Genomic DNA, 16,910 nt, shown 5'->3' on the forward strand with positions numbered 1-16,910 from the left:
TTCTCCACTACACCCCCTTTTCAACAGATGTGCTACTGGTGAAGCTTGGCAGGAAATCATGCTGGCATGCCTACCTGATAAGAAGTGTGACCTTGAATCTGTGGAACCAAACAGTACCATTACTGAAGGTGAACATCCCTGCGGGAGCAGCTTTGCTGTATTTTATTTCATCAGTTTCTACATGCTTTGTGCCTTTCTAGTAAGTAGCTATGGCGATCTATAAATACCATAGAACAGCACTCACTAGAGCAAGATTTGAGCAGTTAGATTCTATGGTTAGATACGGACGATTCCACCAAGTACCATATTTTGAGAGAACATGCATTTGCGGTGCACCAGAAATAGAAGACATTGCACATGTGCTACTCAATTGTAAACTATACTCCTCAGTAAGACCTCAGTATTTACAGCCCCTACTTGACGAAATCATACACTGGGACTGTAATAAACAATTATCATATTTTCTTCAGGGTACAAATATATATGTAGTTTCTAGAACCGCTAAGTTTATAGTCAGGGCTGTTCAGATGAGAATACGTTTTATAGAACATATTGGGGTGGAATGCAAAGGAGATGAACTTACTTAAGAATATTTTATATCAGTATCTTAGATTTGTTTAATATAATCCATTGCATGAGTTATATTCTCATGTTTTACTACTCAATTTTAGCATATTATACTGCATTTTAACTTATTATTTATTCAAATTCCCTCTATTTTAGCCAATTTTATTGTATTTTAACCAGTCACAGTTTTATGACGACCGATGTGGTCCTTTTCCTCGCTTTGATATGGTCGATTGACTAATCAAATAAAGTTGATATTGATTGATTGTATAAAAGTTGTGCAGTGATTTGCATTTTTTAAACCAAAATTAAATAAATAAATAAATAAAGTCAAGGGAGGCGAAGTAGTATGATCCCTGAGCCGTACACAAATTCTGAAATCCCTTTTAGCACTTTTTGATCTTGTCTACATATTGTTTTTCAAGAGGAGCATTGTAGAAAAAGACCTCAAAATATAAATTATTATGGTGTGGAAATACCTTTTGTAGCACGAATGCTTTTGTGCTTATTTACAGATCATTAACCTTTTTGTTGCCGTTATCATGGATAATTTTGATTACCTAACCCGTGATTGGTCCATTCTGGGTCCCCATCATTTGGATGAGTTTAAACGGATTTGGGCAGAGTATGATCCTGAAGCCAAGTAAGTTTTCAGCCACACAACTTAAAGAAAGGAACTCTGAGTAATTCTACCTGCATCTATTCAGGTTCCTATTTTGGAGCTGCTTAGGGTTTCATGTTTTCTGTGACAAGCAAAATAAATGGTATCCAATGTTATACATACAGCAGGGCACATGCTGGATTTTGTATTTGGATGGAACTGATAGTCTGAAAGTTGGGGATCTCTCTAGGATGGATCATTTTTTAAAATTAAGTTCAGGCTAAATGACTGGTAGAAATCTTTACAAAGGTAGAGATCAGCACTAGTTAAAATGAGTCCAGATTACCAGAAAATTTCTAAACTTATATAGCAGAGGTCTTCAAACTTGGCAACATTAAGACTTGTGGACTGGGAGCTGAAGTCCACAAGTCTTAAAGTAGCCAAGTTTGAAGACTTCTGTTATACTGTCTATATGAAATATTCTATAATAATATAGAAACAATCAAGATCATTAATATTATGCTTCCTAAGCACACTTACCATCATATCAATCGTTTGATCACCTAGGCAACTGAAAAGGTAGTGGCCTCACATCTCTGCATTCATCTAAATTATATTAATTATCTAGAGTGATTTGAGTTCAGCATTTGGCTGGTTGGAGGTACAGAAACTCCTTTTATTTCCTTGGTAAATTGCCTCTGCCAGAAATTGCATTAAATGCAGAACTGCTGCTTGTCCTAGATTTTCAGTAGGTTCCAGTATCACCAACTTCAGACCTTATGGTGGAATCAGGCTTTGGGATTTGTTTCTTTGTTTTCCAAAGATTTGGACATCCCATAGATCAGGGGTCCTCAAACTTGGCAAGTTTAAGACTTGTGGACTTCATCTCCCAGAATTCTCCTTTTACACTTTTGTAGACTAGCGGCCTGGGTAGGGGAAGACTGCATTGCAGCATCCCCACAGTCATCCGATCAAAATTCAGATGCCTGACAACAGGCTCATATTTATGACTGTTGCAATGTCCCAAGGGCTGTGGCAAGAAAGGTCGTAAAATGGGGCAAAACAGCTTTTAACAACTATCTTGCTTAGCAACAGAAAGTTGGGGCTCAGTTGTGGTTGTAAGCCAAGCAATATCTGCCCTGCCATTTGAGAGGGGGATATGTTGTGTCTACCCTAGAGGAAGTAGGAAAGCATGCCTGCTTGGCTGAAGCTGCTTTTCCAAACGCAGATGGTAACCCAGTGATGAAATCCAATTATTTTTTTTACTACCGGTTCTGTGGGCGTGACATGCTGGGACTTGGTGGGCGTGGTTTGGTAGGAATGGCAGGGGAACGACACTGCAAAATCGCCATTCCTACCCTACTCCAGGGGAAGAATATTGCAAATCTCCACTCCCACCCCACTCTGGGGCCAGCCAGAAGGTGGTATTTGCTGGTTCTCTGAACTACTCAAAATTTCTGTTACCAGTTCTCCAGAAGCTGTCAGAACCTGCTGGATTTCATCCCTGTAGTAGCCCCAGCTGCATTCCTCACAAGAATGCTTTTTTTTTAGTGCTTTTGGTCTTTCGTGTCCAAAAGGAGGTGCTGAAACATATTGTTTGACACCTAAGCAAACATTCTATGGTTCCTATAAGGTTATTTATTATATCCCCTGATGTTCCGCATCTACATGAAATGGCTAAAAATCATCCAGAACACTCAATAATGGGCTCCTATGGGTATGCAGAACTGGTAGAAAAATTTTGGTCAGGTACGCAGAATTTATTTTCTTTTTTTCCCTTCTGGGCCCTGGGTATGTTTTTCCTATCGCAGTAAATGAGGTTAAATGTTTATAATTTTAGAAGAGCTGTGTGTGTGTACATACACATACAGTTTATATAGTAGATATTGTATATTTTTGGGTAATATGTGTAATATGTATGTACACATATGCCACATATACATAGAATTAAAGAGTATATTTTGGATAGGGAAATTGTATCTCTTTGAGGCGAGGAGAGCCCAGGCACCCTAATCCAAACCCTTTGCATGAGTGATGTCAAGTTGGCCACCTTTAAGCCAGTCACATGACCTTTAAGCCCCCCCGTCACATGATCGTCAAGCCACTCCCATCTGGTCACATGGTTGGCAAGCCACACAACACAAAATATGTCGCCCCCGCAGTGTGGTAGTAAAAAGTTTTGCAGCCCTTCACAGAGAACACTGGTATAATCAGACACCTAATTCCAAAGAAGCCACCATTATCCTTGGATATTGCCTGACAAGTCTTCTTTTTAAATGCTTTCCTGTAGAGGACGTATCAAACATCTAGATGTTGTAACACTCCTGCGTCGGATACAACCTCCTCTGGGTTTTGGAAAGCTCTGTCCTCACAGGGTAGCTTGCAAGGTATGGTAGGCTTTTGTTCCCTTCCTGTTACTGTTTTGTATTACTTTTCCTTATATATTCATGGATGACAAATCCCATTCACCTTGGTCATTGGTCATATTGATGGCACGATAGGAATTGTCATCCAATTTAATATCAATACTCAGAGCTTGTGATTTCTAGATTTTCTATTATGCAGCTAAGAGATCTTATTATCATGAAATGTGCACTTGTTTCTTAGATAGCAAACTTCTGCTTAGTTGACTGCCTTTTGTTAATATTTAATATTCTTATTTAAAACAATTAGGTTCTGGATATTAGTATTGTTTCAATATTAGTATAGTTATTAAAATTAATACCACGCCATGTGCACTTTAAAATACATACTGCTACTTTTGTCAACGCCATCAGATTGATAAAATCGCCATCAGTCAATTGTAAAAGTCAGCTTTACCTGGAATAGCTTACATTTGCCAGATGTTTAGACTGGATTCTGCATTTTTATCCATCTAGCAAATGCTTCTCAAGGATTTGGGATAGACAGATGTTATTGTTTGATGGTGCGAAGATACCATTGCAAAACATAAGCTATTCCAAGTAAAGCTAAGTTTTGCAATTGACAGAATATAGAACAACAGAGTTTGTTTGTTTGTTTATTGGATTTTTATGCTGCCCTACTCCAAAGACTAGGGGCAGCTTACAAGATATAGAAACAATAGGTTACAATAAGATTATCTCCAATTAAATTAAAATTACATAACTATCTAAAATCCCTAATTATATTAAAATCAATCAATCAAATGTTGGAAGGGACCTCAGAGGTCTTCTAGCCCATCCCCCTACTCAGGCAGGAAACCCTATACCAGTGATGTTGAACCTATGGCGCATGTACCACAGGTGGCACGTGGAGCCATATCTACCGGCACACGAGCTGTTGCCCTAGCTCAGCTCCAGAACACATGTGCACTGGCCAGCAGGTTTTCGGCTGACACAAGGCTCCGGGAGGATGTTTTCAGCTTCCAGAGGTCCTCCAGGGAGGATGAGGGAGGGCGTTTTGTCTTCCCCAGGCTGCAGGGAAGCCTCTGGAGCCTGGAGAGGTTGAAAACCGGGCCTACCAAGCCCACCAGAAATTGGGAAATGGGTTGTTTCTGGCTTCCAGAGGACCTCAAGGGGACGGGGAGGGGCATTTTCACCCTCCCCAGGCATTGAATTATGGGAGTGGGCACTCATGCATGTGCAATAGCGTGCACACAGGCACTTTTGACACCCAAGGAAAAAAAAGGTTCACCATCATTGCCCTATACCGGGGGTAGGCAAAGTTGGCTCTTCTATGGCTTGTGGACTTCAACTCCCAGAATTCCTGAGGCAATCATGCTAGCTCTGGAATTCTGGGAGTTGAAGTCCACATATCATAGAAGAGCCAACTTTGCCTACCCGTGCCCTCCACCATTTCAGACATGGTTGTCCAATCTCTTCTTAAAAACTTCCAGTGGTGGAGCATTCACAGCTTTTGGAGACAAGTTGTTCCACTGATTAATTGTTCTAAATATTAGGAAATTTCTCCTTAGTTCTCACCATGAGACTGCTGATGATTTCATCAATGCTAATGGGTTGACATTTCTGACATCAACTTTAAGGATTTATTTATAGATAAGAAATAGGTTATGGGGGGGAAAGTATTTTTTGTACTTTAAGAAATGGTGATAAATTGTTTATAGGTGTGATAAAGGAGACATTTCTTTATATATTTCTTGTATTTTCTTAATATATTCTTATTTTTCCTTTCTGTTTCTTTTTCTGCATCTCCTACTTTTTTCTTTTTATTATATTAGTTTTTTTTTTTTTGTATTAATCTTCATTGTTGTAATTATAATTCTTAATACAATTACTATAAAATGAAACTGGGAAACAGTATATGAATTGATAAAGTATAGGCCACATAATTTAATATTGTGTTTCTCTCTTTTTCTTCCCTTATAGCGTCTTGTCTCTATGAATATGCCATTGAATAGTGATGGAACTGTTATGTTTAATGCAACCTTATTTGCACTAGTAAGAACAGCACTGAGAATCAAAACAGAAGGTAAGAAGACAATATGCAGCAGAAATACAGCAGATTCTTAATGAGTTTCTTATAGCATATGTGTTATCATGGCATAAAATAATAGAAACATAGATTTGTGAGGGGTTCATTGATAAATCCAATAAATTACAGTATCCCTGAAAATGTGAATAGTAATTGTTAACCAAGGATTACCTGTAAGTATTTACAGTGAAAAGGCAAGAAACGAAAGAAACAGATGTACATTTGTATCCAAATTAATTTCTGTTCATTACACCTTTTTTCTGTGTCTCACAGAGCTTAATTATCTTTTCTTGATTCAGGTTTTCATTTCCATATTAATATATAGAAGATGCACACAGTTTCAATTTTGAATTGACCTCATAGTTAAAATTGCATTTATCACGCCATTGTCTTCCAAGTGTTGTATTGCAGTATAATAAAGCTAAAAACATAATATAGAAGACTTAACAGTTACTTGAATAGGTGCAATATGAATTAGGATCCACTCAAATTTCAGCTATGGAGAATCCTTAAAAAAAAAATAAACTAGTTCCTAAAATATTTTTGCTACTTGTGAAACCATCTTCTGTTCAAGGGAATCTTTACATTCTAATTTTCCTGACTACCATTCTATCTTTGTAAGATCATTACCTTAAATCTGGCTTCGTCCTTCAGGCTCAAAAATCAATCTATCATTATATTTTACAAGTCATAATAAGCCAAAAGATAAACTTTTTTTTTCATTTAATTGGCTTTAATAGAATCAGAGTTACTAAGAATCCTATTATAAGATGGTCTCTTATTTTTAAATGGCTCTCTTTTTATCTTTGGACCAAATAAAAGTAATGCGTCATACAAGAACTGAAATATTTTTTTTAATATTTTTTCTTATAGGTAATTTGGAACAAGCCAATGAAGAGTTGCGTGCAATCATTAAGAAAATCTGGAAACGCACTAGCATGAAGTTGTTGGATCAGGTTGTACCACCAGCAGGGGGTGAGTACATCTTTTCCCCCCCAATACGCTATTTAATAGCAATTCCAATCTGTAATACACTCTGCATTTCCTGAATACAAACTGGGAGATTATTATTTTTAAAATAGTAGAGCCCTAATAGTATGTTAGTAAATTATAAAGGCAAATAAACTATCAATTGTTTTAGCTTGTTTTTCCCCAAAACTGTTTGCCATCTAGATGATGAAGTTACAGTTGGAAAATTCTATGCCACATTCCTGATTCAAGAGTATTTCCGGAAATTCAAAAAACGGAAAGAACAGGGTCTCGTGGGAAAACCTTCACAACGTAATGCTCTTTCTCTACAGGTAACTTGAGGTTTACACAAAAGTCAAAAGTGGATCTTCTGTATGTTGCATTATGATACTGATAGAAACTATCAGCCCATATCTTCATATCATTATGCTTCCTACTAAAGATCTACTCCAGAAACTATGAGAACCATCTCTTTAAAAATATATGTAGTTAGTTTTGATGCTACAAACTCAAGATTGTGATCCCCAACCTCTATTTTAAAAGCATTTTCATTTAAACTAAAAAATATAACCAGGTATGCCAGTTATCATTAACATATGTTAACATATGTTAACATATGTTTTTAGTTATTAGAATTAATTACAAATAGGGCCTTTTAGTTAAAATTATATATGTAAGAACCACTGGTTGGAAATAAGGTATCTTGATGACAAATATATTTACTTGTTATTTACTTCTAGGTTAATATACTTAGACCAAATATTTAGAGCATAATTATGAAGTGAAGTTATGAGATTATCCTATTATCAAATAGCATTTCAAGGATCCATCATGTAGATCCTACAAAAAAATCTAGTGATATTTAAGAAATATTTATGAAAATATTCATTGAAGTTTTCATCATGTTTTCCGTAAACTTCAGAACAGACCAAATGGCTTCACTGCTTGGAAACAAGTTATAAATTACAGTCTTTTGAGTCCCATTGTGATAGATGGATTGAAAATGGTACTATTTTTCTGAATTGCTTTTGTCGTATTTCAGATACAGAAAAACTATTACTGCAAAACTCTACAAAAGGGTTTTTGTCAATTTAGAAGTGCAGAATGAATCAGCTAATAGGGAAATAGCATTTAGCACAAATATGTTTATGCTAAATTATTTGTGCCCAGAGAAGCCAGCACTAAAACATCCAATTACATTGAGATTTAGTAGCCATTAAGAATCTATGTCAATAAATACTGTATTTTAAGATCAATTTTATTTCTTTTATCTATCAGTATACTAAACCATATTTTCTAGGCTGGTCTGCGCACATTACATGACATTGGACCAGAGATTCGAAGGGCAATATCTGGAGACTTAACAGCAGAAGAAGAATTAGACAAAGCCATGAAAGAAGCTGTTTCTGCTGCTTCTGAAGATGATATTTTCAGGGTAAGTACTTTCATCAGAATCTGGTGTGGGGCAGAATGATCCAAAAATATTAAATCAGATTCATGGACTGAAGTATATGAAATGCAGGATGAACAAAGAAAATAATAATAATAATAATAATAATAATAATAATAATAATAATAATAATAATAAACAGATCACTTAAAAAGGCATTTCAAATTTATTTATACTACAATCATTTGTGTTTTTAGTCAGTATCTACTTCTGAAAGTAGAGGTGAAGAGCCCCAAGAACGATATTCCTTTCTATATTGTGAAAATATAAGTATGTATGCATACAAACATTCACCAATACACAGACACTGGTTTCATCCATATCGCTTTCTTGCCCTCCTCTTCCTCTGCAGCTTTGAAGAAGAAAACAATAACCTAAAGGAATCTATTGCAGAATTCAAACAACTCTAAGGTGGTTTCTGCTTAGTTCACTTTCCCCTCAATTAAGGGTTTCTGGGAAATCAGCTCAGAGTTGCTGAGTTCTCAGTGTAATAAATGAGGAATATGAGTGCCAAAGATGGAGGATATGAAGAATTTCTATTCCATTCTTGATAGATAGAAGCATCCTCATTACATGACAAGTACATTGCTGTGCAATAGGGAAACTAAGACATTGTACATTGGAGTTTTAAGAGCCAGATATTTATTTGCAAGTTCATCATATGAAATTTTTTGGTTTGGTTTGGTTTGGTTTGGTTTGGTTTGGTTTGGTATGGTTTGGTTTGATTTGATTTGATTTGATTTGATTTGTATGCCACCCCTCTCTGGAGACTTGGAGCGGCTCACAACAACAAAACAGTACAAATCCAATGGTTAAAACAATTTAAAACCCTTAATATAAAAAACAATCATACACCTCATACATAAATCCATAAATGGATTGCTGAATACACACAACAAGATATGTTGTTATAGCATATTCAGCACTTCGGACAGTGCGAGCACGGGAACAACTAGAACAAGTGTGCATCTTTTCCTTGATATAATACTATTTCTGTAGTGATGCTTTTATTCAGTCATTAATATGCTTCTGTTTTGCTTCCAGAGAGCTGGTGGCTTGTTTGGAAATCATGTCAGCTATTACCAAAGTGATGGCAGAAGCTCATTCCCTCAGACATTCACTACTCAGCGCCCTTTGCACATCAACAAATCTAGCAACAACCAAGGAGACACTGAATCCCCATCCCATGAGAAGCTTGTTGATTCCACCTTCACCCCAAGTAGTTACTCCTCATCAGGTTCCAATGCTAACATCAATAATGCCAACAATACTGCCTTGAGCCGCTTTTCTAATCCACCAAGCTATTCCAACATTGTCAGCACCATGGATAGCTACAGCACCCCTTCGTCCGCCACTGTACGAATCCAGGAAGCTCCTTGGAAGTTCAGTTGCAGAAGGTAAAGACTGGGGACAGCAGCAATATTTTTATCATTTGCCAGTTTAATAGATCATTGTAATGGTACATGGAACTTCAAAGAGAAATCTATAATAATTTAACAAAAATTTGAGCCATTATGTGTATATGCATACATGCACACATACATACATACACTCCCTCCCAGAAAATGATTATGATTATGATGATTCTGCTTCAGAAGTATGGACATGCATAGTGAACAGGAAATTTAAGTCAGATGCTTTATATCTTGCTTCCCCATTTCCAAATTAATTTCTATATATGAGATCTGTTATCTCATTTGTTATCGACAATTCAGTTTGGAAGGATTAGTATATCCTGGTTCCAAATAATGCCATCTGGAATGAGGTTCACCTCACAATTGAGTAACTCTCACTCTATTAGCATTTTAAAGAATCTTAAAGCGAAGACTAACACTCCTTTCTTTCCCTCTGGGTTTGTTTTCTTTGCCATTGTTCTTTTGCCTTGTGCTGTTTCTACATTTACACATTGTTCTTTGTCTTTAAAGGTTTTAACCATTGTAAACTGCCCAGAGTCGCTGAGATAGTATATAAGTTTAACATATTAGGATTCATTGCATAGGCAGCCAGATGTTCAGAGTACAATTGGCATTTTTGTCTGCCTATCAAGTCTTTTTCAAGGACATGGGATAGGCAGATGTAGATGTTTGATGGTGTTAGAGGTATTGTTGCAGGATATAAGCTGTTCTGTGTAAAGTATGTTATCATCATCATTATATACTTGTAAGTTAATTTTGCCAGGACTTGTTTAAAGTATCAGTGTTTCCACTTCAGTATTTCTACAATTTCTGCATTATCTGTAAATCATTCTGATCTTTTTGCTTATTAGATCCTATTCCAGAGACAGCCAAGTCGCAATTGTTAGTGAAGAGGAAGCTCCTCAGGAGGAAGAAACATATAGTGAGCAATTAAATGAAGAAACTGAATATTGCAGTGAACCAAATTTGTTATCACCTGAAATGTGAGTATTTTAGTATACAAGTTGTTTTAGAATTTTAGGAATAAAACCACAACATTCAGTCTTGCCTTTCCAATAGTTTCAACGTTGGAAATACATTAGTAACATTTTCCATATATTTCTACCATAGTTTAAATTGCAATTTGCTGGTAATAGAATATACTAGGATAGGGTGGGAGGGAAAGAGGGAATGAGCATTGTCCCTGAGTTAAAAATTCAGTGCTGTAAGTATGAAAATAAAGAGGTAAGTCATAAATCTAGGCATGTATATATCATACCCTTAAAGGAATTGTTTCTGGTTTTACCACTTGCTAGCTCCCAGATTCTTCTATAGTACTATATAATGAGAAGAATATGATGCTTGGATTGTCAGTTGCTGGAGGTTATAAAAACCTGCTTCCACATACCAATATATTCCTAATTTTATGAATGAATTCTCAATGTCTTCATAACTATTGTGAGTATAATTAGTATGGTAGGCTGTTTAAAAAGAAAAATGGTTGGAAACTGTTCTGCCAGCGTGTCTCAACCGCCTGTAATTACAGGGTAATTAGTCCAGGAAGACACACACCACAAGATAAAAGGAAAACCCAAAAGTTTTTATAAACAGAAAAACAGAAACAGCTCCCTTTTTAAATGTCAAAGGGATTTTCTGGTACACACAAGGCACAGGTTAAATGCAGTCCAATTGCTCACCCAATAACTGGGAAATTGAGTCCAATTCTAAAGTCCAGAGAGTCCACACACACAATCCTGAAGAGCAAAAACCACGATCTTGACGAAACAATGAATCAGATAAACTGCCATGAGGCTAAAACACCAGGCTGAACTTTTATCTGTAGCACTAATTACAGCAGCCCCACCCAACCACAGGCGGCCTCATTTTCTCTTGTAATAATCCTTCAGTTGTTGTCCCCTATGCATCACTCTATGCATGCGTGGATGTGTCATTAATTCTTGTTCAGAATCCAGGGATGATACAGATGACTGATCTCCTCCTGGGCTGTCTGCCAAACTCCCCTCTTCCCTGTCACTCACGCTTCCTTGGTCAGAGGAGAGTTCGTCGGCAGATTCTACTGGGAGCAAAACAGGCCTGTGGCATGTGGATGTTTCCCCCACATCCACCTGCACATTCCTTGGGGCAGGAGCTGGGCCAGAGCTAACCACAACAGAAACTAAGGCATTAAGGAAACTCATTCTAAAATATCATTCTCAAATATTTCATCAATCCATTATGGTACAAGTAACAGCTTGGTATGTGGAACAGAACTGAGAGGCAAAATCTGCAGATTTGAGAGTTTGACTGCTAAACCTACATTGCATGGTTTGACATTAACATAATTAAATCTGATAGAAGATGCTGCGTTCCTCTTTAAGAACTATACAATATGTTGGCTAATTCGTATATTTTTGGAAAAACATGACATTTTCAATTACAGGTTATCATACCAGGATGATGAACACAGACAGCTAACTCTCCCAGAAAGCAAAGAAGACATCCAGCCATCTCCAAAGATTGGATTTCTACATTCCTCATCACTAAGTAATACTGTTGATATTTTTAAAAATGTTCAATCTATTAAAAATCTATCATTTATTGCAAACATCAAATATATTACACAGCTGATACATATTTTCATGGCTTTTAGCTATTAGCTTCCAGAATTTTGGAATATACTGAAAGATTCTGTCAATTTATCCAGCAGCACAAACATTATTCAACTATTTGAGAACTGCTGTTGAATTAAAATTTGCAATTCAGTTAGGATAACCTTTGTTTTCAAATAAACAAATATTGTGTCTTCATTGTACATCTTCAAACCATAATTAGAGACATATATGTTACAGGAAAATCCTGTAAAATGAGATTTCCTTTCTAGATGTTTGTGGTGCTGGATAAATTGACAGAATCTTTCAATATATTCCTAAATTCTGGAAGCTAATATCTAAAAGCCATGAAAATATGTATTGGCTGTGTAATATATTTGATGATTATTCTTGACGTTCATGTTTTGCAGTTAATACACATTTTAAAAAAAGAAATTACAGAATGCTCTGCAATGTAAGTTTCTATGTACGGTTCAGACTTATTATTCCAATGAGAAATAAGACCATATAAATGTATACAATGTTTAACAAAAACTGCGTAAACAAAAATCGTGTGTTTGTCAGCTTAACATAAAAGCCCAATAATTGAGGAGAAATTTCTAATCTTTTCTATGCCTGTGATTTTCTTCTACAAATGCCATATTCCACCACTACCACCAATGACACACACACACACAGAACTATTTTGCCTCAACTCACATTTATTTAACAGAGTTGGGCTAAAAAGTATAAATTTGAGCTTTAATTGCAGAACATGGCAATATGCTTCTAGTTGACAAGTCCTTACTACAAGTAACAGATCAGTGATGCAAGGCAAGTGTGATCCTTCAACATAAGATCATAATGGAGCTCAGGATTGTAGTCATAAGTAGTGTTGGCCAAACCGGTTGGAGTTCGGGTTCAGGGCCCGAACCTCAACCCCAACCCCTCTGGCCCGTCGTGAGGCGAAGCACTGGGGGGGAGGTCAGACTCCGATCCCCAGGAGCTCAGCGGGGAGAAAGTCCTGACGCCTTGCCGCCTTTTCTTTGCAGCCGGCAGGAGAGCCACATTGGAACAAGCGAGAAGCTCTTAAGCAGGCTCCAGGGCCAGGCACGGCTCTTAACACCCCCCCCCAGCAGGGGGACTAAGCAAATGGGAGATGGGATTCTCTGCCTCCTTTTGCTTGCACCCCCTCCCCAGTCTGTGGGAAATCCACACCTCCCCTCCCTCTTTGTTCTCCAACGGTCCGGATTCCCTCTGCCCTTTTAAAGCCCTCCAGGGGCGGAGTCCTCCCCATCTCTCCCTCCCGCCCACTGCCCGCTTGAAGCTGCCGGCCGGGATCCTGAATAGCCGGCATGTGCAGAGCGCCTCACCCCCCCACCCCCACCCCCCGCTGCTGCCAAACCTGAACACGGACTTCTGGAAAAGACCGGGATTGGGTTCGGCATACCGAACACGGCCAAGTTCGACATGGAACCAAACTCTGAAAGTTCGGTTCGCCCAACACTAGTCATACGTCATGCTGGTTGTTAAGTAGGCCACCATGTGACAGCGCACCAATTTTACAATGTTTTTGCAGTGGTCATTAAAAAAATACTGTGGTTATTTTAAAAAAACTCCATGGTCATTAAGCAAACCCATTGTACCCAGTGGCCATTTTTTGCTGGCAATTAGGAATAAATGCTGGTTTCAGTCACAAGACACAGGACACTGCAAAGAGTCATAAATGAAGGCTAGTTTTCAAGCACCCAAAATGCAATCAGATGACCGTGAGGGGAGATAGCTATCAGAACTTCAAAATTGTATCCTAATAGCTCTGTCGGGGTCCATTGTAATTTCAAACAATTGCTTAAGTGACTAGTCATAAATTGGGGGCTACCTGTATTTGATACCTGTGTCTGCTTCATAGGCTAATGCTCTCTTTTCAGTGATTATGCAGTTGGACTAATCTATTTTCATACCGTGCAATTGGATTTCTAGGTCGAAGAGCATCCTTTCATCTGGAGTGTCTAAAGAGACAGAAAAATCAGACTGCAGGTGTTCCCCTGAAAACAATATTACATCGCCAGGTGAGTATTTACATCTAGAAACAGCTATCCTTTGAATCGTATTGCATTTAAAAAATAAGGTACACAATCTTGATCATGAATGGGATGGTTAATTTTCTGAATGTATGCATTTAATAAGATATATGAGTGTTATCGGAAAAGTAAGGTAACAAGGCACTTATTTCTCATGGGGAATGTTCATGGGGGAAGTTGGTATTACTATCGTGTAGTGGGAAGTCAACGGAAGAGAACAAGCAGTGTCAGTAGATCATTGACTGGCATCGTGGTGAAAGTTAAAGATGAGCGTCCTCATTCCGTTTCCCTCCAAGTGCAAAGTGCACGCTGTAATATGCTACCAGAATGCTAAGGGCATGAATGCTGCCGCGATGGGTGCCCAAGATTTGTGCGCGATGGGCGCCCAAGATTTTTCTCCCTGATTGCTGAGTTTTTAATTTTTTGGCTGAAGGAGAATGGGTATGGCGCCACTGCATTGATTGACGCACTGCATTGATTGACGTTTGCTCTCTGGAGTATGGTGATCAGCCCAAGTTTCATCTCCTGTCACTATACAGTTGAGAAAATCCTTTCATCTCGAAGTGGTTAAGAAATTCTCAGGCAGCAAAATGTATACCGTAATCCTTGTTCAATTAGTAAGTTTCGAGTTACAAATAGGCGAAGAGCAGACATACATTCATTTTTTGTTAATGTCTCTTTTTGATCCATGTTCTAATTTTCTATAAGATTGAGGACATTGTTAGTGTGAAATGTAGAACAGCAGGTTAAAGAAATATCATTATCCAACTACAGCCAGCTCCCAAGTTAAGCTGAACTTTTTTCAAAAATATTTGGTTCATTTTCTCCCATGTTCTGAATCCCCATCTTGATGACATACTAATTCATCATGTTTTCTGTCTACAGGCACTAGCAGTTGCAGGTCGGAGTCCTCTTCAAAGTAGTCATTCATCAATTAGATCTTCTCGACCCTGTTCCACATCCTCTGCAACACACTGTACACAAGACTGGCCACAGCAACATGATCAAGGGTTGTGGCTTGAGGAGGAGGAATCTAATGAGAAACTCAATAATAGCTTCCCATCATTATACTGCAGCTCCTCATATTGTGATAGCACCAGCTCTAGCAGCACCCGAAAAGCCAGGCCAGTCTCACTTATAGTTCCCAGTCAGACAAGAGAGTGTGGCAGGCAATTCCACGGTAGTGCCAACAGCCTTGTTGAAGCGGTAAGTTGATGTCGGTTATAGTTGTAAACGTAAGAGCAAAAATCTACAGGTGAATTTTTAATTTAATTTAATGTATTTCTATGTGCCCAATTCCCGAAGGATTCTGGGTGGCCTACAACAGGATGTAGAAAATACATTTAAAAAAAAAATAAAAGATTTAAACACAGTTTAAAAATAACATACATACGTATCATTCAGGCCAGACCTTGCAACTGCCCCAAGCCTGCCGGAAAAACCAGGTCTTCAATGCTTTCTGGAAAACCAATAGTTGGTTCCAGAGAGCCGGGGCAGCCACAGAGAAGGACCTTCCCCCCAAGCCCGCCAGCCAACACTATTTAGATGACGGGACCTGGAGAAGACTAGCTCTGTGGGATCTTAACTGTCACTGGGAACTATGAGGTAGAAGCCATCTAGGTCTTTAAAGGTAATAACCAACACCTTGAATTGAGCCCAGAGACTAGTAGGGAGCCAGTGCAGCTCGTGGAGGATTGGTGTAATGTGACATGGCTGCATTCTAGACCAATTGTAGTCTCCGAACACTCTTCGGGGTAGCCCCATGAAGAGTGCATTGCATTAATCCGATTGTGAGGTAATAAGGGCATGAGTGACTGAGGAGAGCCTCCTGATTCAAGTAGGGTCGTAATTGATGCATCAGACGAACCAGTGCAAAGGTCTCCGTAGCCATAGCTGTTAGATGTTGGTCTAATCTTAGCTGTGGGTCTAGGAGGACACCCAAATTACGAACCTGTTCTGAGCCCCCCTCCTAGAGCTAAGGATGGACAGTCGATACAGCCTTTAGGAGGCAGTACCCACAGCCACTCGGTCTTATCTGGATTAAGTCTGAGCTTGTTGACACCCATCCAGACCCTCACAGCTTCCAGGCACTGGCACATCACGTCCACTTCTTCACTGAACTGACATGAGGTGGAGATATACAACTGGGTATCATCAGCATATTGCTGATACCTCACCCCAAAACCTCAGATGACCTCACCCAGTGGTTTCATGTAGATATTAAAGAGGACCTGAGGCACCCCGCAAACAAGAGGTCTAAGGTTTGTCCTCTGTCCTCCTGCCAACACTGCCTGTGAACAAACAGAGATAAGAGGAAAACCACCGCAGCATGGTGCCTCCCAACCCATCTCCCTTAGTCATCCCAGAAGAATACCATGGTCAATGGTATTGAAAGGAATGACCTTTATCTCGGGCTCGCTAGAGATCATCCATCAGTATGACCAAAGCAGTGTTTCCATGCTATGGCAGGTCTGCAACCAGATTGAAAGGGGTCCAGATCATCTGTTTCATCCAATGACTGTAGGAGTTGAAGTGCCACCACTTTCTCTACAACCTTTCCCACAAAGGGAAGTTTGGAGTCTGTATGAAAGTTCTTTAATTCTGCTGGATCCAGGGAAGGCTTCTTGAGGAGGGGTCTCACCACTGCCTCCTTTAATGGTTGCGGGAAGGACGCCTCACTCAAGGATGCATTAACTAAAGCCTGAAGCCAGCCTTGTGTCACCTCCCTGCTGGCCGAAACCAGCCACGAGGGCACGGGTCCAACAAACAAGTGGAGGAACTCATCGCTCCCACAGCCTTGTCTACCTC

At 38.8% G+C, this 16,910-nt stretch overlaps 1 protein-coding gene and 1 long non-coding RNA gene across 2 annotated transcripts in view; one reads left to right on the forward strand and one right to left on the reverse strand.

Annotated features, from left to right (window-relative positions):
- The window catches only part of CACNA1C (calcium voltage-gated channel subunit alpha1 C), a 611,798-nt gene that overhangs the window by 585,571 nt on the left and 9,317 nt on the right, over window positions 1–16,910 (forward strand). Inside the window, 12 exon segments of the mRNA XM_070756479.1 lie at window positions 28–199; window positions 1,083–1,210; window positions 3,459–3,555; window positions 5,515–5,617; window positions 6,494–6,595; window positions 6,794–6,921; window positions 7,890–8,024; window positions 9,084–9,436; window positions 10,306–10,437; window positions 11,874–11,977; window positions 14,002–14,090; window positions 14,988–15,308. Coding sequence (XP_070612580.1) covers window positions 28–199; window positions 1,083–1,210; window positions 3,459–3,555; window positions 5,515–5,617; window positions 6,494–6,595; window positions 6,794–6,921; window positions 7,890–8,024; window positions 9,084–9,436; window positions 10,306–10,437; window positions 11,874–11,977; window positions 14,002–14,090; window positions 14,988–15,308 — 1,864 coding nt within the window.
- LOC139169809 (uncharacterized) overlaps window positions 1–16,910 on the reverse strand; it is an 87,569-nt gene that overhangs the window by 59,154 nt on the left and 11,505 nt on the right. The gene's annotated exons all lie outside the window — the stretch shown is intronic.

Source organism: Erythrolamprus reginae, chromosome 6 (assembly GCF_031021105.1).
Source record: "Erythrolamprus reginae isolate rEryReg1 chromosome 6, rEryReg1.hap1, whole genome shotgun sequence".
NCBI lineage: Eukaryota > Metazoa > Chordata > Lepidosauria > Squamata > Dipsadidae > Erythrolamprus > Erythrolamprus reginae.